This window comes from Spermophilus citellus (genome assembly GCF_964194105.1).
Source record: "Spermophilus citellus genome assembly, chromosome: X".
Lineage (NCBI taxonomy): Eukaryota > Metazoa > Chordata > Mammalia > Rodentia > Sciuridae > Spermophilus > Spermophilus citellus.
Genome location: NC_138190.1, coordinates 105,000,593 through 105,027,127, shown reverse-complemented (window position 1 = coordinate 105,027,127; position 26,535 = coordinate 105,000,593). Strand labels below are relative to the sequence as shown.

General features: G+C 35.8%; 1 protein-coding gene across 1 annotated transcript in view; it reads right to left on the bottom strand.

Annotated features, from left to right (window-relative positions):
• The window catches only part of RNF128 (ring finger protein 128), a gene marked incomplete at its 5' end in the record, with an annotated part of 105,740 nt that extends 81,393 nt beyond the window's left edge, over window positions 1-24,347 (bottom strand). Inside the window, one exon of the mRNA XM_081278325.1 lies at window positions 23,942-24,347. Within this exon, the coding sequence (XP_081134451.1) occupies window positions 23,942-24,347 (406 nt within the window). The remainder of the gene's footprint in view (window positions 1-23,941) is intronic.
• Between the last annotated feature and the right edge of the window lie 2,188 nt (window positions 24,348-26,535).

Below are 26,535 nucleotides of genomic sequence, written 5' to 3'. Positions count from 1 at the left end.
GACGTTAATTCAAGATTTTTGCAGGTGTTGCAAAGATGTATTTCTATTCCTATGCCCCTCCCTTATTGGGGGTCAGTATGTGAGATATTTTGACTCTAAATTAAGTGGGTATTTGCTTATGGAGGAAAATGAGGAATTAGAATAAGCGTTTTTTTTTTTTTAGCAAAACTAATTTACATATTTGTCATGGATCTAAATATTTTTCAACATTCTGTATGGTAAAGTATCAAATATCCAAAAAGTATCTTTCCAACAACTTCCTTCACAGTCAAATGGAATTTTATATAGTTCAGTTTAGAAATTTTCACACCAGCCACATTTTACTTGACCACATATTCCTGTTTAATGCTTCAGAAGAGCCAATTCATGAAGCCAGACTGAATCTGGAGAGACTACTGTTTCTATGCTCCCCAGTGCCAACTGACTCAAAAAATAATATTGGTCAAAATGTAGTTGGCTATTTTCTTATGAATTTCTCCCAAAGGCAACCAGATGAGCTTTTTATACCCCCAAGAGTTAAAAGAGTTTTAATTTTACCAAATTTTTTGGACTCATTTGAACCAATTCCCTCAATTAAATCAGGTCTCTTCATTTCCAAAAGCATCATTCTCAATCACTTATGACATTTTATTGACTCTAAATAAATAATAGCAGATGCAAATGCAGTATTTAGAACACTAGAAATTTGCCTTTTGTTGTGTATTAATCATCGCTGCTTTCCCTTGGATATGAATGTTAGTGCACATCAAAGATTTGGATGAAACTGACTCAGGAACAGGGAAAATAGCCATATTAAAGAAATTGGGATTATCTATTTTTTTCCATATTTCAATAGAACATGGTACTTTACTGTTCAGCTTCTTGGAAATCAGAATACAATTTTTGTAGTAATTAAATTTATCTGAAAGTAATTTTAGGACAGTAGGATTTTTCTTTGCCATTTTATTTGGCAGTAGGCAAAAAGGCTTGAGTTACCTTCTATTCTGAGTAATATTTCTCTAAAGTACAAATAAGCTATGTTATGGTTTGGACCTTAAGAGTCCACCAAAGGCCTGTGTGTAAGAGGCTTGGTCTCCTTCTTGGTGCTACTGTGCAGTAGTGGAAACTGTAAGAGGCAGGGCTTATTTGGGAGGGTCTTTGGTCATGGGGGAATACCCTCCAAGGGGATTGTGGGACCCTAGACTCTTCCAATTCCTCTCTTTTGCTTCCAGGCAATGTGGTCATAGACTGAAATCTCTGACACCATGAGCCAAAATAAAACTTTTCTCTTTATAAGTTATTTTCTCAGACATTTGTTATAGTAATGGAAAGCTGACTAACAGCATATGTGATCTTAGAAGACTTTTAAAGAACTACATTATCTCCAAGATCTTACTATAAGGAAATAGAAATATTCCCATAATATGTTATAGCAGAAAATGTCCCAGATGAATTGTAAAGCAAACCAAAATATTACCACCATGTTTTAAAAATGTAATTATAGGTTAAGGGCACAGTTCAGTTAAGTGGAAGCTTTAAGTAGCATATTTATAAAGTATGACTGCTTGACAGAGACAAGTCTTATTAACATCTACCACTGTACCAATATTTTACACTTCACAGAATAAATATTAATGGGCTGTGGATATCTACTTCTTCAGAGAAGCATTTGTAGGATATTCAATAATTTGGGTTATTTCTACAAGTGAGCAATGGGGATATTCTTTCAGATTTAATTATTTCCATTGTCCAAGCATATCAAATAAAAAATAGAGCTCTATTTTCACTATGAAATTATTTTTAAAATGGAGTAAAATTTTTACTAAGTCAGAGTTGCTTGAAGTTGGCAAGTTCTATAATTGGAACTACAGAATATAGTGATATTTCATTATTTTGGAGAGAGGCTAGGACTCATTTCATGATGAAATTTATATTATATGTAAGTGCTTCACTGAGAACAGTTACCTTGTACAAGAAAACAAAATTTTCTAGTGCTTTAGGATGTATTCATTTGCATGATAGCAATTGAACAATCAAATTCAAATAACTTATATTGTTCTTTGAAGCAGACTTCTATATTTCAGTAGCTTGGTTACCTTACTGTATGTATCTGAAAATTATATATATATATATATATATATATATATATATATATATATATATTTAAATATTAAAAATATTTAAAAATATATTTAAAAATCCACCATAATCCTGAAGTCTGCAGTTGGATAGGCCTTCCTCTAAGATCTTTAACAAAAGACAAAATGCAGTATTTTTATTTTCAAGTAATACAACTACACAAATGAGTTGCTACTAAAACTGTGCCAAAGAGAAGCACTGCTGGAGCTGCTCTAATGAATAAGCAAAGATTGTTGGCAGGAAACAGTTGCTTCTATAGACTGCTTAGAAGAAGTTTCTGTCACGGAAGGTACTTAATCATCTCCTCAGTCCTTTAAGTGCTAACCTCCCAATTTAAACTTAAACACTGATGAGAATTAAGGAGGTTTTGTAATACACTACCCAAATTCATGTATGATACAGTTCACTGCATCAGCAATAGCTTACCTAAATAAGTGGAAGGCTAACATTAACTCTACAATTTCATGCAGTGAAACAAGATCTGAACTGCAATCTGCTTCCTTCATTCCATGACCCTGTGTGGGTGCAAGCAGTCTACATAGCTGTGTGAATCACTGGTGGTAATCTAGGCAGTTCCTATTGCCAGAGCTTTATATAGAAGCAGCCTAACAAAGAAGTCATGTCCTGAACTGCCAGCTAAAGATGAGACACCAAGTAGCTGTAGGGAGATCAGATAGAGATAAAAAGAACACTCTGTTAATAGCCAGGAAAGCATCATTAAATTGAGGAACCCTCAAACTTTCTTGTGTTACAGCACTCAAATATCTACACATAGAATTGTGAGATAGGTAGAGTTGGGGTGGGAAAACACTCCCTCTCTTGCCCCTCATTCATTCTTGTTTTATTTTGTTTGTTTGTTTTGCTGGTGCTGGTAATCAAACTCTGAACCTCCCACATGCTAGGCAAGCACTCCTGCTCTTACTGAGTTACATCCCCAGCCCCTCATTTGTTCATTTGCAAAGTCTCATTTATTCATTCATCATTAGTCACTGAGCTAGATATACTGAGATGGCTGAAACAAGGTCTTTGCATCTCCAGCAGTGAAATACAGTTTCCAGGTCACTCCTCATCCAATCTGTTTTTATACTTGAATTGCTATCAGTGAATTAATCCCTGATGTGGTATCAATTGGTATAGTTAGGAAGGTATCTTTCCCCCATGTGCCTTTTAAACAGGGACTAAAAGACTCCATAGCTTTTAAAACACATAGGATTTTATGAACCTATCAGTCTATGATAATTAGTAATCCAGGAACAATGTAAATGAATAACTGAAAATATATAAAAATAGGCAGAAAAGCAAATTAACATAACCTAAACTATGTATATAAGCGTTGAATAGGTGACAAATACAAGAGATACCAGAATAAATGGTTAGTCAAAAATGACTTCTCATAGGCTATTAATTTTGCCCAAGATTTTAAAGGTGAAATAGATACAGATAGGCATAGATAACAGAGGAAGAATAATTTAAGAAGGTATATGACTTCATCATCATCATCTTACTGCTACCATATTTTTAGTTTACACTATTGAATAGATTATGTGAAGCACTTTTCCCCTCCTTTTTTTCCTTTTTTCTTTTTTTGACAACATTCTCTATAATTTAATTAATATTAACAGTAGCAGTAATCAGAATGTATGATCTGCATGGAATAGAAACTTACAAAGAATTCATTTGACTTTGACTCAATCATTCAAGTGGTGGTTTACTATTTTAGAAATGTTTCCAGTTAATGTCAGAGTGCTCTGGAGTGACTGATTCCACCTGTACTCATAGGCTTGTGTTCCATGGCTCAAACCAGTGTGGCTGTGTGGATTATTACAATATTGAAATACTTCCATACTAGTTGGTGAAGAGTCCTGAATGGGTCCCCTCCTTTTTTCACTGCTGGGGATCAAAACCAGGGCCTTGCCCATGCTAAGCACATATTCTGTCATGAGCTACACCCCTAGCCCCATGAAGTGTTTATAGAGATTAAATTTCACAACCACCCTTATAAAGTAGTACAACCAGTATGACTGAGATGAGAAGAATGAAATTTAGAGGGGTTAAATAACTTTTCCAAGACCACACAGCTATAAAACTTAGTCACTACTATATTCCTCTGCTCCTGGTAGAAACCATGCTGCATGCTAGTGAGCTCAGAGACAGAACTATGAGATGTATAACTTGGGAAAACAGTATTTGACAAATCACTAAATATTTGTTGAGTGAATAAGCAAACATTTGCTTTTTAGATTTAAAAAAATACAGTTTTGTCTTCTATTCCCACTTTAGAAAACTCAATTGTGAGCCAGAACTTGCTCTCCCTAAGAGAATTCCTCCTAGCCACCCTTGGACCAGTCTATGGATAGGTAAACAAGAACGAAGGGCACCCCAGGGCTTTACCCTCCAGGGTTTGTCTTCACTTCTTAGTCTCCCAGGTGGGATATGTATCTGTGGTAATATGCATCAGGTTAGAGCCTTAGGATTCCTCTTTAGACCTTCTTTATATTGCCCTTCTGGAGGCAATCAATGGATTGCAGCTTTCAGGTTAGAAAGAATGTGTTCATTGTGAAATGGCCCAACCTCACATCTTCCTTTAACCAAAGTGTGATTTGTTCCTCTCTCCACCTGAATTCAGTTCCAAAAAGTTCTTTCAAGGCTTTCTGGTAAATATAGCCTTTTTGTATATCCTGGCTTTTTGAGGACTAATTTACTAAGAATATTTGCCTGCTTGAATAGTTAAAATGATATTGAATTTCTTAGAATTAATCACTGTGGCCTCCACCTGCAACTAATGTTGATCCACATACATTAGTGAACATTTAGATACTGGCTGCATCCAATATGAGACTAAAAATCAGTTGAAAATTTGTTTCTGAAAAATGGTTATTTGGTTCATGCTGACATTTCTAGAGTTAAAATAATTTTAAACATTCTATTTGACTGATTCTATACTCCTTCTCCTCTGCTGAATAGACTGCTTTGAGAAGAACTCAATTTACATTTCCATTTAAAAGCTAAAAATACACACAAGTAAATGTAGATTGGATTTAATTCAATTCCGGTATGCAGGGTGTCCAGGCATTTAATGATTGCAATTTTGACATTCTACAGTCTTGACTAAGTTTTTACCAATTTTTACTAAAATCCTATTCTCCTCATTGCAGAGATAGGTAATTACCATTAGTCATAACAAACACTATCATTTCCCAGAATATTTGATTTATTAAATTGACTTGAATTTTGTCATGCACTCATTCTTTATAATCATTTCCTATTCTTTTTTAAAAAAATATTTATTCTAATTTGTTATATATGACAGCAGAATGCATTACAATTCATAGTACACATATAAAGCACCATTTTTCGTATCTCTGGTTGTATACAAAGTATAGTCACACCATTTGTGTCTTCATACAGGTACTTAGGGTAATGATTTCCTATTCTTATGTAACATCCTCCGCATAGCCAGATAGCACTCAAGTCAAGGCTGGACTTGTACCTAGATCAAGGTTTTAAAGCAGTTCCATTTGGAATCTTGGGGCAGGTTAGTTTCATATTCAGGTCATTCGGCGCACGTTGCCCTCCATTGTACCCTCCCTCTTGCCCACATTAACATGCTTCTCCTTCATCCCTATGATCTATGATCACAGCTCTAGAAATAACCCTCTGATTTAAATTCTTTTATATTTTCATCTCTAACCTGTTTGGTTCTGCCCTTCTCGGCTCCTTCAAGAGTGCCTGCTCTCTTGTGACTAATTCTCTTATGTTTTATATACTCTGCAAGGCTTTTACACTGACAAGCCAAGTCTTGTACTTGCCCGAGACAACTTTATTCCAGAATTTCATTAGAAATCTTTATCCTGATGCTATCTGGTCTCACGTTCATTTCATCCTTGGTTACAGCCCCAAATGGAGGCTAATTTGCTTACTATTCTGAAGTACTCCCCTTTCCACACTGCTTATTACTTTCTTCTGTGATTCTACCCAACCCTTACAAATAAAACCGCTGCTTCTTGGAGCATGGTGACATTTGGTTTTCCCACCCTCTATTGCTTTCCCCCCTGTTCATTCATAGACCAACCTCCCATTCTCCCACCTCAAGTTCTTCCATCCTCCAAGATTCTGGCCTCAGTGTGATTCAACTTCAGGGATTTTGCCTCCATTCTATTTGAGTCACCTCACTGCTTTGGCCATACCCTGGACATTATCCCGAGTTGCTCAAACTCTGAAATCTTTTTAAAAAATTTCTTACATACATGACAATAGTAGAGTGCATTACACTCATAATTATCCATTCACAGCACAATTTTTCATATCTCTGTATATATAGTATGTTCATGCCAAATTATGCCATTATACATAAACTGGTTTTTTTTTTGCATCACAATTCTTTTTTTTTTTTTAGAGAGAGAGAGAGAGAGAGAGAGAGAGAGAGAGAGAGAGAGAGAGAGAATTTTTCAATATTTATTTCTAGTTCTCGGCAGACACAACATCTTTGTTGGTATGTGGTGCTGAGGATCGAACCTGGGCCGCACGCATGCCAGGCGAGCGCACTACCGCTTGAGCCACATCCCCAGCCCCGCATCACAATTCTTAATACACTTTTATACCACAATTTATCATATCTCTGTATATAAGGTATGTTGACGCCAAACCGAAGCATTCCACTTTCTAATTCCCTATCTATCTCACTTTCATATCACCAAGACTGGTCTTTTTTATTTTTTTAAATATTTAATTTTTTTTTGTAGTTGTATATGGACAGAATGCCTATATTTGGTGCTTTGCCACTGAGCTACAGCCCCAGCCTACCAGGACTGATCTTTGACTTCACTACTATCACTGTAATTTACATTCATGTGGACACAACCCTTCCAACACTCTGACCTCCCGATTTCTTAATCTCTTTAGTTCCCCATATCTTAACACCTATATTATAGACCTTTTCAAATTCTGCCTTCTATAAGTTGTGTAAATATCAGTATCCCCTACTACATTTTCCTTCTTAAGGGCAAATATAATATTTTTGTACCATTTTTTTTTATAGTGCCTTGCACAGAACATGCTCACTAGAGAGGTAGTATTGTGTACTGATTAGAAGCATAGACTCTGGAGTCAGGATATTAGTTTTCAAACCTTAGCTTTGAAATTTACTAGCTCTGTAATCATAAGGAAGTTAACTAACCTTTCTGTGCTTCAATTTCCTTACATACAAAATGGGAATATTAATACTGTGTATTTCGTGCAGTTGTTGAGATTGTTACATTTAGAAGAATGTTTGGCACAGAGCTCACATAGTACTCAGTATTAACAATTACCTTCACCAGGGGGAAGGAAAAACAGATTTTCACTGGTGTGATACTGAAAGAAATTAAGAGCTCCAATTATCATGAGTAATGATACTGAAAGACAGTTATTTAAAATATTAATGGAGGGCTGGGGTTGTGGCTCAGTGGGAGAGCACTTGCCTAGCATGTGTGAGGCACTGGGTTTGATCCTCAGCACTATATGAAAATTAAATAAAATAAAGGTTTTGTGTCAATCTACAGCTAAAAAATTTCAAAAATATAAATGCAAAGCAAGTGAATTTTAAAGGGATTTTTTTCATTTCCTTATGATTTTTTTCCTACCAAGATGTCAATGTATTGATTATTGCTAGAGACTAGTTTATTGGATCACATTGTTTTACTATCATTGTATAGTGATGTCATTAGATAGGTCATGATGAGAATATATACTATTAAAAATGTGGATAAAATATGGCATACATATAAAAATCTTAAAAGTTATCATTAGTACTTTATTGATGGGCTGGGATTGTGGCTCAGTGGCAGAGTGCTTGCCTTGCACGTATGAGGTACTGCGTTCAATCCTCAGCACTACATAAAAATAAATAATTAAAAAGGTATTGTGTCCATCTACAACTAAAAAAAAGTTTTTAAAAATATCACTTTATTGTTAAACATTTAAGTGCTCAAACTAGGTCCTTAGCACAGGTGGACTAAATTGTTGTTTATATGATACAATGAGTAATACTATGAAATATCATTGCCCCAAATATACTCTTCCACCATCTGTCAAAGGTCTTGATATTATCACCAGTTCAAAAATTTGTTTTCTTCCTTTAAGGCATATTCTTTCCAGGTGCTACAATTAAAATACAAACCTATATCTGGGCTGCTTTATTACAATAGCACTTATATATCTTAAGAAGTTATGGTATAGGATTTGCAAGTTTAGAAGAAAATGGATATAATATATTTACGCAAAGTCCTTGCTGCCCAGGGTAGGTAAAGTTGAAAGATGAAAGAAGGGTATCTGGGGTGAGGACACTTGGGAACCAACAGTTACTGAAAAGAGGGGGATAGAATACTTAAGAGCAACTAGCCTACTTTATACAATCTTGTTCAGGCATTTGTTTTGTGTGTATTTACACGTGCACACACATACACATACATGCACACATTCTTTCCTAATAATTATCAGTAATTATTGGAGAAATCAATGTTCTAGCAGCAAATGATAATATAACAAAAGAAGCAATAAAATTTTAGGAGAGTTGGACAAAGTGGCACATGCCTGTAATCTCAGCTGCTCGGGAGGCTGAGGCAGAAGGATTGTAAATTCAAAGCCAGTCTCAGCAACTTATTGAGGCCCTAATAACTTAGTGAGACCCTTTCTCAAAATAAAAAAATAAAAAAGGCCTGGGGATGTGGCTCAGTGGTTAAGCATCTCTGAGTTCAATCTCTGGTACTAAACAAACAAAAAATTAGGATGAAGAGACCAAGAGTTAAGCAAGAATATATTAATGAACAAAAACCACATGATTAGACTCTTTCAAAATATTTCTTGATTTGTTGATTTTAAAGTGGAATAAAAGAAGATAAAATATACTTAGGAACTCAGATTCAGTTTACTCATTTTTTTCTGGAAATCAGTGTCCAGAAGTCTGTATTTTTATTTCTTGATAAGTACATACATTTTTATGCATTTATGTTTCTATGTGCCTGTACCTAAGTGAGGTGGGGAGCACTTCAGCACTTGTCTGAAAGTATGAGAAGGGTACTAAAATCTTGTTATTGTGAGCCAGGTTAAATAAAGGCTTATGAAGTTTACAGAGATTCATGAATTCCAGGTATAGCTATTTCTTATACCTAACATGTTAGGTACTTGCTAGTATATCCCATGGTCACATCAGCTTTTTAAAATGATTGTTCTGGTTTATTTAACTTGTGGGTACAATGCGATTGTCAAATAATTTGCTTGTAAACTTGTGGGTTTTCTTGCCCATGATTTTCTATTTTATATTTGTCTCCACATTTATTACTTTTTACTATCCACTAAGGTGCTCAATCTTGTTTTTAATAAACTTTTTTTCTAATTGTCAAGATGTTTTTAAATTTTGTTTATGTCTTACAACTTGATACTTAACTTAAGTTGATATGAAAATCAATAAAATATTTTCAGTTCATTTATATGGAACATCAATAAAATGATATTTGAAAAACAAAAGTATCCCTTTTATCTGTTGTTTCTATATACAATTTTATTTTTTCCCCAAGCTGACAGTTAACTATTGGATTTTTCCATTGGGTCATATCCCACAATGGTGAATATACTTAATATCCATATTTATTGACATGTATATATGCATATATTTATATTCTAGTTTACTGATAATAACAAGATTTGAAAGTCTTACTGAAGTCCTGAAACTTGATAAAGAATATCTCACTGAAACTTCTATGAAACAGCATATTTAATCCCATCACTTTTTTTTTAATCCAGGAAAACTCAAGGATGTATATTATCACTGCTATTGTAGCCCTGGAATTTCTCTTTAGAAAGAATTAAGTGATATAATTAGTATAAAAGAAGAGGAAAAATTTGTAGAGAAAATGATCGTTTATCTTAAAAAATTTGAAAGAATCAATGGCAAACTACTAAAATTAATAGGAATTCAACAAGATGCTGAAATACAAGATTAATATTAATAGTTTTCTCATGTGTCAGCAATAATTGTGTTAATTGAAGCACTGTTTTTAAAATAGCAGCACTGAAAACAAACCAAATGTTCATTAACAGAGGTATGGTTAGGTAAATTGTGTGTGTGTGTGTGTGTGTGTGTGTGGTGTACCATGGAATATCATGCAATAGTTAAGAATAAATTAGAATGTAACATAAATTTACTGGTATTGAAAAAACTCCAATTCTTATAGTAAGTAGCTCAAGGAGGTACAGAAAAACTTCATTATGTTAATATAAAACACAAAAAGATTGTTTTCTATAGGTTTGCATGTAACAATGAATAGAAAAGTCTGAAAGTTACAATAATGAATGAAAAACAATAGTTATCTCTTGGAAGGGAACTAGGATTAGGGTTGGTAGTCAAGCAGGGACTTTAAATGTATCTTTAGTAATTCTGATCAGGAGAAAGTATTCATTTATTACTTGTATCACTAAAAGTAAAAATAATTTCAAAATGCAACTGTTTGATGGATTCACCTAATCAACTTTAACTTGTCTATCTTTTCATATATAAAAGGGAATTCCTTTCCAGTTTCTTAAACTTTTGTTTTTTGAGCAACTAGAGAAGACCATGTAGTATGCTCTGTAAGATGAATACAATGGCAAGTATGACAGACATGGTCTCTATTCTTCTGGAACTTACAATCTAGTGGGAGTGACAGATAATAAACAAACAACAAATTAATTATATTTTATAAGACATTTAAATAGAAATGAACACACCACAGTGAATCTCATCATTATTTATATCCACGAGGCACTAATTAAAAAATATAAGTAAACAGCAGAAAGATGAGTAGACTAGAGGGAAGGGAACATGGGGAGGGAGAAGGGGAAGGTAAAGAGGATTGAATTAGAGCAAATTACATTCCATGCATATATGAATATGTCAAAATGAACCCTAATGGAATGTATAACCAAAAGAACTAATTAATAAAGAGAAATGAACAATAGTTTTTTTTGTGTGTGGTACTTGAGGTTAAACCCAGGACCTCAGAATGCTAAGTGAGCTCTCTACCACTGAGCTACATCCCCAGCCCAGGTAGCACGTTTTGATGGGAAATAATGTGGGTATGGTTGAGGGAGACCTCTTAGAAAAAGAGACATCATTTAAACTGGAATTTGGAGTGGTGGTAGTTATAAGGAGAAAAACAAGCAAAACAGATCTCATGCAGTAAAAGCTTCATGTGTTGGAGAAATCATTAGGTCAGAGTGATTGAGGGATTGTGAGGGTCAGGGAGAGTGGATGGCTAGGGTGGAGAGGTAGGCAGAGGTAAGTCAGGCAAGTTCTTTGAGGCATAATTTTATTGGAAAAAACCATGGAGAGTCACTGGGAGGCTTTGAGAAGATAAGTGATGTGATTAACTCATAGTTTTTAAAGATCACTCTGGCTGTGGTGCAGAGGATATATTGTGGTGCACAGAATAGTGAGTATTGAAAGAGGGAATCCAGTTTGGAGGCTATATGCAGTAATCAATGTGAGAGATATAGTATCCTGAATTAGACTAGTGGTAGTAGACATTTTGAAGGCAGCATTGTAAGAAAAAAGGAAATATAAATAACTCAGACAGTGGAAATACAGAGTGCAAAAGCTTTAATATATTTCCCTTGGTTAAGAAACAGAAAGAAACTAGCTATAGTGGCACATACCTATAATCCCAGTGACTTAGGAGGCTGAGGCAGGAGGATCACAAGTTCTAGGCCAGCCTTAGCAAAGACCCTGTCTCAAAAAAAAAGAAAGAAAGAAAGAAAGAAAGAAAGAAAGAAAGAGGACTGGGCATGTAACTGTGTGGTAAAGTACCCCTGAGATCAATCTCCATCCCCAGTACAAAAAAAAAAAAAAAAGACCAGAGTGGCTGAGACTTGGTAATGTGGGAGAGAAAGGCATGGGATGAGTTCTCATCATGTAGTGCCCTTTAGGCCAGGGCACTAAGCCTGGATTTTGTTCTAATTGGGGCTGAATTACATTTTTTTACAGCATCTGTCTAGCTCTCTATGGAAGACAGACTCTATAGAAGGGTGAGAGTAGCAGGGAGAGCAGCTGGGAGGGTGTGTAGTGGTCCAGGTGAGAGATGAGGATGACCTAGGTTTGAATTAAAGCAGCAGAGATGGAAAAAGAAAATGGACTTAAGAAATGCTTGGAGATGGAATCAACAGGAATTTATGTTTATTGAGATGTGGGAGTTAAGATAAGGAAGGCATCAAGGATTACTTTCAGGCTGTAGGGCAGGGGAGAATTTACAGTGTAGCTCATGCTCCAAGAGTGGTGGAGGGAACATTGGGAGGAGATCAGATCAGAGTGATCAGCAGGGATCAGGTGATTCTGAGCTGGATAAAGACATGGAAAGACATTTGAAATTACTCTTGAGTATTGTGGGAAGCCACAGGAGGATTTTAAATAGTGTGAAATTTATCTTTTCTAAAAAGTCATTTTTGCTGCAGTGTGGGCATTGGGCTTGGAAGAGGACAAGATTTGAAGGGAGATCAGCTAGAAAGCTATTGTAGAGGCCTAAAAGAACATGATGTCTTCATGCACTGAACTAGACAAATTTGAGGTTTGTTTGAAGTGAAACTGATTAGTTTTATTATGCATATATCTGAGTCCAAGTCTTATTGGAGTGTTTTTATTATCCTTTCACTTCATTTTTATAGTATCTCCTTATTTAGATTCTAGGAGAACATTTTTATAAAGCATGTGAGTTTGCCACTCTGATTAAACTGTTCCTTTCCATGCATTTAGCTGCTCTGGAATTGGTGAGTGTTGTGGATTTGGAAATGCTGCAAGCCTCATCCCATAATCCATTTTTTTAGACACAGTCAAAATATAAAAAATATGAACTATTCTATCCTTCCCAAGTTATTGACTTTGCTGATGTAAACTACATTCAAATATAAGCATTTCATAAGGCAATTTACCTGTAAATAGCATATTTAACTTTCAAAAACTGTTCAGCAAGAAAGTACTTAAATGTTCTGAATTTTCTGCTTGGATAGCTTAGGAGTCCTGACTTTTCTTGCACATCTGGGAAAGAATTTGATCACATTCTTTGCAGCACATTCTTTGCAGTTTAGAAAGTGTTGGGGAAAAGGGGGGGGTCAAGGAATCCTATGAAAATGAAAGAGAAATCAGTGGAGAAGAGGAAGGGAATTGAAGGTCTTGAAGGAGGAGGGATGGGAGAAGGGAGGAACAATGGAATGAAATTGACCAAACTATCCTGTGTACATATATGAATATACCACAGTGAATTTCATAATTGTGTGTATCTCTAAAGCATTAATTAAAAGACATTTGAAATTACTCTTGAGTATTGTGGGAAGCCATAAATAAATATAAGGAAGACCAGTAAAGTAGAGGAAGGGGAACAGTGAGAGGGAGGAGGGGAGGGAAAGAGGAAGTATGGGGACTGAAGTGGAGCAAGTTATATTCCATGTTTGTATAATTATGTCAAAATTAACCCCAATATTATGTATAAATATAATGCACCAATAAAAATATGAAATGTTAAAAATAAAAATATCCACAAGATGTCAATAACAATTTCAATTAAAAATAAATTGTTTTATTTACCAAAAAGAAGTTGCTTACTTATTTAAGGCCATGAGAAGCATATAATTTTATTTCCAACCACATCAAAATGCCAAATCAAAACTCATAGCAGATTGGGAAACTTTGAAATTTTACCTCTAAGTATTAGACCATAATACACTATTCTTCTTCAGGGCAGCTGTCTTCAGACTGGAGCTATTGCCTTAAGAAAAATAATAGCTGCTTGTAAGAAAGCTGTAAATAGAGTGGGTACAGGAGGAAGGAATTTCTGTATGTACATCATGAAACCATGAGAAAAAGGGATATGCAGAAGCATCCTTTAGGCTTATTAGGGCCTTTAGAAGCAACCTAGAGTGGACAGGAAAGCACAGAAATGCACTAAGGTATAGGAGGAGAAACTGTATTTGCATACCAGTAAGGGAGAGGGCAAAGTGTATTGTCATTGAGAAGGAAACAAGTAGGCCCTGATATCCAGAATCTGGTCTGGCACTATCAGTTAGACCTTGGTGTTTACTTGTTGAATGTAAACCACGTCACAGAACATCAGCATTAGTGAAGGTCATTCTATGACCATTATGGATCAAGACAGAAACAAGAGACTCTGTAATCATGTCTGAACACAGACAAAATACAAACAGTTCAAAGCCACAAAGATGGCCAAATATCTCCCTATTCTGACAACTATGACTACTGCTTCTTTACTGTACCTGTAGCCTTAGGCTAGTCTTAACCATGTATAAAAATTATTTAGGAGCAATCACATAATTTCCCCACTTCCTGACAACATCCAAAACCAAAACAAAGCCAGTTTACACAGGAACTTCCTCATTTAGAAATGAAAGTCCCTAGTCCAGGAAAACCCCTCAATCTCAAACAAAGTAGGATGGTTGGTTAAGAGCCTGTTTCCTTAAACCCTCCCTCAAACCACCTAAATCTTACTGACATGCCTGGTGGTTTCCCAAGGTTGGCATTCTCCCTTGGCTAAAACAAGTAATAAATCCACCTTTTCTAATCACATACTTATTGCTAATGGTCTTTTTTTGAGGACATTGAAACCAGTAAGAAGTAAAGACACACAAAAATGCAGAAGGGCTAGTAAGGCCTACCAGAGGATAATGGGACTGAAGGCATGAAGACACAGGGGAAGCAAGGGAAAAGTGAAAGACTGTGTGTGCCTGAGGGGGGTACACTGTGGTTTTCTGACAATGTGTTCTTTTAAGGATGTAAAAGATGAGGTGATAGAAGGTGAAGTCATGAGCTTTAGGTGAATGAGTTTTTGTCCCCCTTCTTTGTGTCAACAAAACAAAACACTGATGAAAAGACAGCAACAGAAAACACAATTTTGGCTTGTGTCATAGTGATTCGGTCTTTTATGATCTAGAGGCTGATCATATAGTTTTCATATCCACACTTGCTTCATTATATTTGTCACTTGCATCACAGAAAAGAGTTCTAAATAAAGGAAATCCCTGGGAAGAAATAAATCCAATGATTCACTAGTTGATAGTACTAGGAACTGCAAAACTCTAAAGTTAAAACTTCAATTCTTTGGAGATGAGATCATTCAATGTAAAGAACAGTATTCATTAAATAAAACAAAAGCCCTAGAATAGTGCCTGATCTATAATAAATCAAATGAATGTTAACTATTATAGTCATTATCATTATGCTTTCTTTTCTTTAATTCAAATTAAATTTTAACTGATACATAAAAATGTAAACATTATACATAGTAATGGGATACCAATGTGATGTTCTGGTACTTGTATACATTGCAATGTTTAAATCAGGGTAAACATATCTATCTCCTCAAATATTTATCATTTATTTAGGTGAAAACATACACTTTTTAAATTTTAAAAATTTGTTCTTTGTAATTATATATGACAGTACGATCTTTTTTGATATATTTTTACAAACTTGGAATATATTACACTCTGTTTAGGGGCCCAGTTTTGTGGGTATACACAATGTTGTGATTCACTGTGGTGTATATATATATATATATATATATATATATATATATATATATATGAAAATTATGTCAGATTCATTCTACTGTCTTTCCTATTTCTATTCCTCTCCCTTCTCTTCAACCCCTTTTAAAATATATATAGTAGCTTATTATTATCTCTAGTCACTCCACTGGGCAATAGCATACCAGAATTTCTTACTCTGACCTAACTTTAATTTATTACCCATTGATCAACATTTCTCCATCCCTATCTCCCCTCTATCCTATATATTTCAATGTGTTTATTGTAATTTTAGCCTGGGGTTTCACCCAGTTGATTATACTGGTCTCAAACTCATGATCCTCCTGGATCAGCCACCAAAGTAGTTGGATTCTAAGCATGTGGCACCCTATCTGGCTCAATGTGCTTATTTATTTATTTATTTTATTTGGTACTGGGGATTGAACCCAGAGATGCTTTACCACTGAACCATATCCCGAGTCCTTCCTATTTTATTTTATTTTGAGATAGGGTCTTTCTGAGTTGCTTAAGGCCTTGCAAAGTTGATGAGGCTGGCTTTGAGCTTGAGATCTTCCTGTCTCAGCCTCCCCAGCCACTGGGATTATTAAAGGCATGCACCGCTGCCTGCGCCCAGAATAGGCCCAGCGGCCCGCCGGCGTGGTAGTCACGTCACCCCAATTGGAGTAGGGGCAGAGCAGAGCCGCTGCCCGCACCCTGAACAGGCCCAGCGAGCCGCCGGCGTGGAAGTCACGTCACCCCAATTGGAGTAGGGGCAGAGCAGAGCCACCTCCCGGGCCCGGAACAGGCCCAGTGACCCGCCGGCGTGGTAGACATGTCACCCCAATAGGAGTAAGGGCAGAGCAGAGCCGCCGACCGCGTCTGCAAGGTAGGCAGACCTGCGACCAACCGGCAGAACAGGCCCAGGGGTCCGCGGGTGTGGTAGACACGTCACACCAACTGGAGGAGGTGTAGAGCAGAGCCGCCGCCCGCGCCTACAAGGTAGGCAGACCTGTGACCAACCGGCAGAACAGACCCAGCGGCCCGCCAGCGTGGTAGACAGATCACCCCAATTGGAGGAGGAGCACAGCCACTGCCCGCCCTGCAAGGGAGACTTTTCAACTATACAAGAGCAATATAAATATATAGGGGGAAAATTTCAAAAACACAACAGTTTCACCAAGCAGAAAGAAACGCGAGCAGTATGAAACGACAAGGAAAGAAAGGACCACAAGCAATGCAGGTCAACTCAACTTTAGAAGAGGTAATAGCTGCAGCAGATGGAATGTCAGCTAAAGAATTCAGGATATACATGCTTCAGATGATCTGGGGTCTCAAGGAAGACATTAGACAGCAAAATCAGACAATGAAAGATCACTTCGACAATGAACTACATAAACAAATCCAAGAAGCAAAGATCAACTATACAGGGAGATAGAGGTAATAAAAAACAAACAGAAATCCTAGAAATGCAGGAAACAATAAACCAACTTAAAAACTCAATTGAGAATACTACCAGCAGAGTAGAACACTTAGAAGATAGAACATCAGACAATGAAGACAAAGTATTTCAACTTGAAAAGAACATAGACAGCTCAGCAAGACTGTTAAGGAACCATGAGCAGAACATCCAAGAAATATGGGATAACATAAAGAGACTAAACTTAAGAGTCATTGGGGTACAGGAAGGTATAGAGGTCCAAACCAAAGGAATGAGCAACTATTCAATGAAATAATACGAGAAAACTTCCCAGACTTGAAGAATGAGACAGAATCCCAAAACCTAGAAGCCCACAGGACGCCGAATGTGCAAAATCATAAGAGATCCACTCCTAGACACATTATAATGAAGATGCCCAGCATACAGAATAAGGAGAGAATTTTAAAAGCTACAAGAGAAAGGAAGCAGATTACATTTAGGGGTAAACCAATCAGGATAACAGCTGATCTTTCAACACAGACTCTGAAAGCTAGAAGATCCTGGAATAACATATTTCAAACACTGAAAGAAAATGGGTTCCAACCAAGAATCGTGTATCCAGCGAAATTAAGCTTCAAGATGGAAGATGAAATTAAAACCTTCCACGATAAACAAAAGTTAAAAGAATTTGCAGCTAGAAAACCATCTCTTCAAAACATCCTCGGCAAAACATTACAGGAAGAGGAAATGGAAAATAACAATGAAAACCAACAGTGGGAGGTAGGACAGTAAAGGGGGGAAATAATCAAAGAGGAAAACAAACCATGTTTAGTAACATAAATAAACAAATATGGCTGGAAGAACAAACCATATCTCAATAATAACCCTAAATGTTAATGGCTTAAACTCACCAATTAAGAGACACAAGCTAGTAGAATGGATCACAAAACAAGACCCAACAATATGCTGCCTACAGGAGACGCATTTGATAGGAAAAGATATACAAAGACTGAAGGCGAAAGGTTGGGAAAAATCATATCACTCATATGGACTTCGAAAACAAGCAGGAGTGTCCATACTCATATCAAATAAAATAGATTTCAAGCCAAAGTTAATCAAAAGGGATAAAGAGGGACACTACATACTGCTCAAGGGAACCATACACCAACAAGACATAACAATCATAAATATATATGCCCCAAACAACGGTGCAGCTATGTTCATCAAGCAAACTCTTCTCAAGTTCAAGAGTCTAATAGACCACCATACAATAATCATGGGAGACTTCAACACACCTCTCTCACCACTGGACAGATCTTCCAAACAAAAGTTAAATAAGGAAACTATAGAACTCAACAACACAATTAACAACCTAGACTTAATTGACATATATAGAATATACCACCCAACATCAAGCAGTTACACTTTTTTTCTCAGCAGCACATGGATCCTTCTCAAAAATAGATCATATATTATGTCACAGGGCAACTCTTAGACAATATAAAGGAGTAGAGATAATACCATGCATCTTATCTGATCATAATGGAATGAAACTGAAAATCAAAGATAAAAGAAGGAAGGAAAAATCATGCATCACTTGGAGAATGAACAATAGGTTACTGAATGATCAATGGGTTATAGAAGACATCAAGGAGGAAATTAAAAAATTCTTAGAGATAAATGAAAACACAGACACAACATATTGGAATCTATGGTACACATTGAAAGCAGTTCTAAGAGGAAAATTCATTGCTTGGAGTTCATTCCTTAAAAAAAGAAAAAAAAACAACAAAAAAATGATCTCATACTTCATCTCAAAATCCTAGAAAAAGAAGAGCAAAACAACAGCAAAAGAAGTAGAAGGCAAGAAATAATTAAAATCAGAGCTGAAATTAATGAAATCGAAACAAAAGAAACAATTGAAAAAAATTGACAAAACTAAAAGTTGGTTCTTTGAAAAAATAAATAAAATTGACAGACCCTTAGACATGCTAACAAAGAGAAGAAGAGAGAGAACTCAAATTACTAGCACACGGGATGAAAAAGGCAACATCACAACAGACACTTCAGAAATACAGAAGATAATCAGAAATTATTTTGAATCCTTATACTCCAATAAAATAGAAGATAGTGAAGGCATCAATAAATTTCTTAAGTCATATGATTTGCCCAGATTGAGTCAGGAGGATATAGATAACCTAAAGAGACCAATATCAATTGAGGAAATAGAAGAAACCATCAAAAGACTACCAACTAAGAAAAGCCCAGGACCGGATGGGTATACAGCAGAGTTTTACAAAACCTTTAAAGAGGAACTAATACCAGTACTTTTCAAGCTATTTCAGGAAATAGAAAAAGAGGGAGAACTTCCAAATTCATTCTACGAGGCCAACATCACCCTGATTCCTAAACCAGACAAAGACACTTCAAAGAAAGAAAACTACAGACCAATATCTCTAATGAACCTAGATGCAAAAATCCTCAATAAAATCCTGGCGAATCGGATTCAAAAACATATCAAAAAAAATTGTGCACCATGATCAAGTAGGATTCATCCCTGTGATGCAAGGCTGGTTCAATATACGGGAATCAATAAATGTTATTCACCACATCAATAGACTTAAAAATAAGAACCATATGATCATCTCGATAGATGCAAAAAAAGCATTCGACAAAGTACAGCATCCCTTTATGTTCAAAACTCTAGAAAAACTAGGGATAACAGGAACATACATCAACACTCTAAAAGCAATCTATGCTAAGCCTCAGTCTAGCATCATTCTGAATGGAGGAAAATTGAAGGCATTCCCTCTAAAATCTGGAACAAGACAGGGATGCCCTCTCTCACCACTTCTGTTCAACATAGTTCTCGAAACACTGGCCAGAGCAATTAGACAGATGAAAGAAATTAAAGGCATAAAAATAGGAAAAGAAGAACTTAAAGTATCACTATTTGCAGATGACATGATTCTATACCTAGCAGACCCAAAAGGTTCTACAAAGAAACTATTAGAGCTAATAAATGAATTTAGCAAAGTGGCAGGATATAAAATCAACACGCATAACGACAAATCTTCTGAAATGGAAATGAGGAAAAACACTCCATTCACAATGTCCTCAAAAAAAAAAAAAAATACTTGGGAATCAACCTAACAAAAGAGGTAAAAGACTTATACAATGAAAACTACAGAACCCTAAAGAGAGAAATAGAAAAAGATCTTAGAAGATGGAAAAATATGCCCTGTTCATGGATAGGCAGAACTAACATCATCAAAATGGCGATATTACCAAAAGTTCTCTATAGGTTTAATGCAATGCCAATCAAAATCCCAATGGCATTTCTTGTAGAAATAGAGAAAGCAACCATGAAATTCATATGGAAAAATAAAAGACCCAGAATAGCAAAAACAATGTTAAGCAGGAAGTGTGAATCAGGCGGTATACCGATACCAGACTTCAAACTATACTACAGAGCAATAGTAACAAAAACAGCATGGTACTGGTACCAAAACAGGTGGGTGGACCAATGGTACAGAATAGAGGACACAGAATCCAATCCACAAAACTACAACTATCTTATATTTGATAAAGGGGCTAAAAGCATGCAATGGAGGAAGGATAGCATCTTCAACAAATGGTGCTGGGAAAACTGGAAATCCATATGCATCAAAATGAAACTGAATCCCTTTCTTTCGCCATGCACAAAAGTTAACTCAAAATGGATCAAAGAACTTGATATCAAATCAGAGACACGGCGTCTGATAGAAGAAAAATTTGGCTACGATCTACATACTGTGGGGTCGGGCTCCAAATTCCTCAATAGGACACCCATAGCACAAGAGTTAATAACAAGAATCAACAAATGGGACTTACTCAAACTAAAAAGTTTTTTCTCAGCAAAAGAAACAATAAGAGAGGTAAATAGGGAGCCTACATCCTGGGAACAAATCTTTACTCCTCACACTTCAGATAGAGCCCTAATATCCAGAGTATACAAAGAACTCAAAAAATTAGACAATAAGATAACAAATAACCCAATCAACAAATGGGCCAAGGACCTGAACAGACACTTCTCAGAGGGGACATACAATCAATCAACATGTACATGAAAAAATTCTCAACATCGCTAGCAGTCAGAGAAATGCAAATCAAAACCACCCTAAGACACCATCTCACTCCAGTAATATTGGCAGCCATTAGGAAGTCAAACAACAAGTGCTGGCGAGGATGTGGGGAAAAGGGTACACTTGTTCATTGTTGGTGGGACTGCAAATTGGTGCAGCCAATTTGGAAAGCAGTATGGAGATTTCTTGGAAAGCTGGGAATGGAACCACCATTTGACCCAGCTATTCCCCTTCTCAGTCTTTTCCCCAAAGACCTAAAAAGAACATGCTACAGGGACACTGCTACATCTATGTTCATAGCAGCACAATTCACATTAGCAAGACTGTGGAACCAACCTAGATGCCCTTCAATAGATGAATGGATAAAAAAATGTGGCATTTATACACCATGGAGTATTGCTCTGCATTAAAAAATGACAAAATCATAGAATTTGGAGGGAAATGGATGGCATTAGAGCAGATTATGCTAAGTGAAGCTAGCCAATCCCTAAAAAACAAATGCCAAATGTCTTCTTTGATATAAGGAGAGTAACTAAGAACAGAGTAGGGATGAAGAGCATGAGAAGAAGATTAACATTAAACAGGGATGAGAGGTGGGAGGGAAAGCGAGTGAGAAGGGAAATTGCATGGAAATGGAAGGAGACCCTCAGGGTTATACAAAATTACATACAAGAGGAAGTGAGGGGAAAGGGGAAAATAATACAAGGGGGAGAAATGAATTACAGTAGAGGGGGTAGAGAGAGAAGAGGGGAGGGGAGGGGAGGGGAGGGGGGATAGTAGAGGATAGGAAAGGCAGCAGAATACAACAGACACTAGTATGGCAATATGTAAATCAATGGAATTGTAACTGATGTGATTCTGCAATCTGTATACGGGGTAAAAATGGGAGTTCATAACCCACTTGAATCAAAGTGTGAAATATGATATGTCAAGAACTATGTAATGTTTTGAACAACCAACAATAAAAAAAATAAAGGCATGCACCATCACACCTGGTCTACTGTGCTTATTTTAAAACAGGGGCAATGCTATAGTTTTTTAAAAATGATTTTGCTTACCTGCCTTTGATTATATTGGAGGTATACATTGAATGATAAGTGTACCTATCTTCTTCTTAAAACTGTGGTCAGGGTTATGTATTCAAATGATGGTTCACCTACCTTTTGGAGACATTTACCGTGAGTGATGTTTTGTAAATATTTAAAATTCAGCAATGGAGTGCCTACATTCCACTAGATGTTGACCCTTACTGCAGGTTGCAAGTCAAGTTTTGAAAACAGGACTACTAATTAGTTTGATACTGTTTATACTTTAAAAATAGCAGGAGAACAACTATGTAGAATATGATTGTGCATGCAGAAAGAAACCTAGAGCACTTAGTTAGTATCTCTGCATAGGAAGGGAGTAGTTACTTTAAGATAGATTTAATTTCCATTTGCCACCAGAACGTTACATTGCTTTTTTGTGCAAATATAAAAGCCACTTGTGAAATCAGGAACATTCAGGGAATGCTTGTGAAAAGTTTTTAGCTTGAAAATTAAAAAAAAAAATGTGACTACCTGAGCTCTGGTGACATCCAGAATGTGTTACAAAAATTAGCAAGTAGAGTTTTTGTACATTTACAGTAATCTTGTACTGCTGAAAGACCATACCAGGCTTTTCAGAGAAACAATAAACTTGTTTTTCAAACATTAGTACTAAAATGTCATCTTATATGTACATAACTTGGAATATTCCAAGTACTCTCTTATTGTTAACATAAACTCAATTTTCTTCTTTTTACAATTCTGAAATGTGATTAATTTGCATTAATGTTCTTGCAGGTCAAATTTGATGGTATTGACATCAATTATCAAAATATTATATTCATTTACATCATCCCTTATTTGAAATTATTGCCCTTGTTTGAAATTATTCCCCCATATTCCCGTATGCTAAATCTGGAGTAAAAGATATACATGTCCATCCTTGAAAACTTGGGGCAGAAGTTTACTTCAGTGGTTTAAAAAAAAACATTTATCCAGAAAATGACATTTTTTTCTACAAAATAAAATAGAATAAAAAATAGTAATTTTCAAAACCAAATTCCCTTACTGTTAATAAATTAGATGATTAGATTGTTTACTTAAGAAGTCATCAGTAAACATTTCTAAGGGAAATCTTTATTTTTCATGTGAGTTACAATGCTACCCTATTTCTTCCATACTTTTTAAAATTGATAACATTTCTTGCATAGTAGTTTTGTATATATAAGTCCCACTAATGTTTAAGTTTTACATGCATACAGAATAATCTAATTCTTATTTCTGTAACATTTTACACATTTACAGTATGCTATTCTTTATTCATAATAATCAGTTTTGTAGTTTAATATACTTGAATATGTACAGTCTTTTTGGGGGGAGAAAATGAATCAAACTGGAAAGCACAGCTATTAATCAAAATATTATATTTCAATGTTTAGAGGTGAAGATAGGACTTATTAAAAAAGTAATTATGCAATGCAGGCTGAAAAAATTTGTAGAACTAAGAAAAATTGAAAGGAAACAGGAACTACTTCATGGACTGCTATTGTTCTTGGGACAAATTAATTAAAGATAATTCCAAGTAATGTCCTGGTAAGTATAAAGTAAGATTGTTTTATAACTTCATTGCCAGATCCTAGAGTAATTCTAGATGGAAATGCCACTGTAAGATATACAAAGAGATTAACTTTATTTGGGAATCAATTCTTACTTACCAAAATTTCCCATCTGTATCGTCTGGTTGCCAGTCTCTGGAGCATTGTAAATCACAACAGCATCAGCATTTCTTCTACCCGCTGTTTGAATTTTTTCAGAAAATGAACAATTACCTCTTTCTATCAGTGCAATCCAGGGCTTCTTAGTATTAGTAAATTCAGTGTTGAAGTCACAAGCTTGGTAGTTATTGTTCTTAGGGATGCCTACCACCCCCATAGTATTAGCCACTGGTGAGGCTAATCCATAAACGCCACATTCACATGCCTCTGTTGTAGTGTAGTTGCTGGTTTCATTATAATAAGTCACAGTCACATAGGCATTCAGTGAAAAAGTTGCTGTGTTTTTAAGTAAAAAGGTAAAAATTACCAGGAGCCAGGAAAAACTGGACTTATTTTCCTGGTTCATTGCTCATTCATTTGAGCATAAAACTTAAGATGTCTGCTGTTATTTCCAACTATCAGTCAGCATTGTCCACTCATTTCCCTGCTAAACAAAAGTTTGAAATTTCAGTTGCAGGCAGGTAACTGATCTTGCCTCTAGCAACATAAGCTCTGAATACATCAGCTCTTTTTTTCACTTTAGTTATCTACGTTCACCTTTGCCTGTCCCTCCTCCAACACACATATACAACCCTTATCCAGACTACCTTAGTACTAAATAACACCATCAACTTTATTCTACATGTCAACTTATCAGAATTGGATGACTTCCTGCAGTGTGTTTTTTTTCTTCTTACTGTTCCAGCTAATGCACTTTCATAAACACGGAGTGGATTGGAATGAGGAACTGGACTCTTGGGAATCACATGTGACAAGGCTGAAAGTCACCTCTCAGAATATCTACAGTACTAAACTGGTTTTCCAAGCTCTGCTGAAATATGTTATCAACTAGTTCAGCCAGAGTAAGTTAAGATCCATAATTTTAATTGCTCTGGCATTAGTAGAAAGGATTTTACTACTTTTTTATCCTCTAATTTCTTTGTGGATTTTTTTTCTTAGCAGGCTCCCCAAGGAATATGATCTGCTACCTTGTTTGTTAGAAACCAAACATAATCCAGCGGTTAGAGATCTTTTCACATACAGTGCCTTGCCCATGGTAGGCACTCAAATATTTGTTGATTGATACCTATGAGTTGCTGCATTCCATTAATTTTCCCCCATGTGTTATACTCTAAAAGGATTATTCAAGGTTTAACTTTTAACATTTAGAGTTTGTAATTTTCATTCTTCCAAAAGCATAAACAGGTTATAAAAATTGCTTTATGTACTTAAAGCTCTATTTTAAGTCAGGTGTACACTGGATCCTAGCATCAGTTGGACTTACATTGCTAGAGGATCATCTTGTCTGGGCAATTTTCTGGGATGGGGAGATTGCTATGTGTGGTAAGGGCTGCTGAAGGAATAGATAAAAAGACAAGAAGATAAACAGAAAACAGAGATAACAGGAGTCTCATTGGGTCAAGAGTCAGCAATCTAGACTAACAAGAATGAGGCTGTCAGAGAAGCAGAAAGCCACCAGGTCAAAAGGAAGGCAGACACAGTGATAGTTAAAAGTCCAAGGCAAAGAGTCTGGAATCAGGAAAACTACCACAATCAAGGGTGGGAATTGACAATCAATACCACCCAGCAGAGGAAAGGAGTTATAGGAATGACCTGTAGAACCTGCTGAATAAATTCCAACAGGTGAATAATACAAATATTAACTTTTCTATTATATCATAGCTGCCAATGACTCATTTTGCTATCACACTATTATTTTGATGTGTTAAAGACAAACATAATCAGACTGAAAACAAATGTTATTATGAAAATATTATTGTCAAAGCACTAGTTTGATTGCTGATGATCAGTCATTTGTGATAAATTCAACACCAGAATCCAGCATGCAAGTAATTAGTGAAGTCCCAGAATTTTGATATAACCCTTTCAATCATTCATTACATTGCTCCTAAAGGAAAAACCACTCATGAAAACTGTTTAAAAACAGATCAGTGAGAAGTTAGCTAAATACAATAAAAGCTAGATTTTGTTAAATAATCTTAAAATACTAGTTTCAAATCTTCACACTATATTATTGCAAATGTTGCATCATTATGTACCTTAAAAATGAAAACTTTCCCACAACACTCTGTGGCAGTGTTGGAATGTTAATGAGAACTTCACTGAAATTTTAGGTTAAATTACTCTGGAGGTTGAAGTGCGTTGACTTCATATGGTAGCCAGCATTGTATAACTTGTACATGTGTTATGTTTTCCTTTTACAGAGTTTAGAGTCATTATATCCAAAGATACTTTCAAATTGCCTTTAAATATCTGCAATTAAGTAAAACTAACTCATCAGTATAATTTTCTTTTTAACCTTAAAGTAGTTTACTGGAGGGTGAGTTGTCTAAGTGCTTATTCAGTATTTTTAAAGTTTTGTCTCTGAAGCACCTACATTATAATCCCTTAGAGGCTTATTAAAATGAAGGTTCCTGGCTCCCACTCTCCATCACCATGAATCAGAATCTAAGGAAAATCTTGGAATTCTCATTTAAAATAAGATCTCTAGGTAATTCCTATGCACTGTCCAGTTCAAGAACTGTAGATCTCTC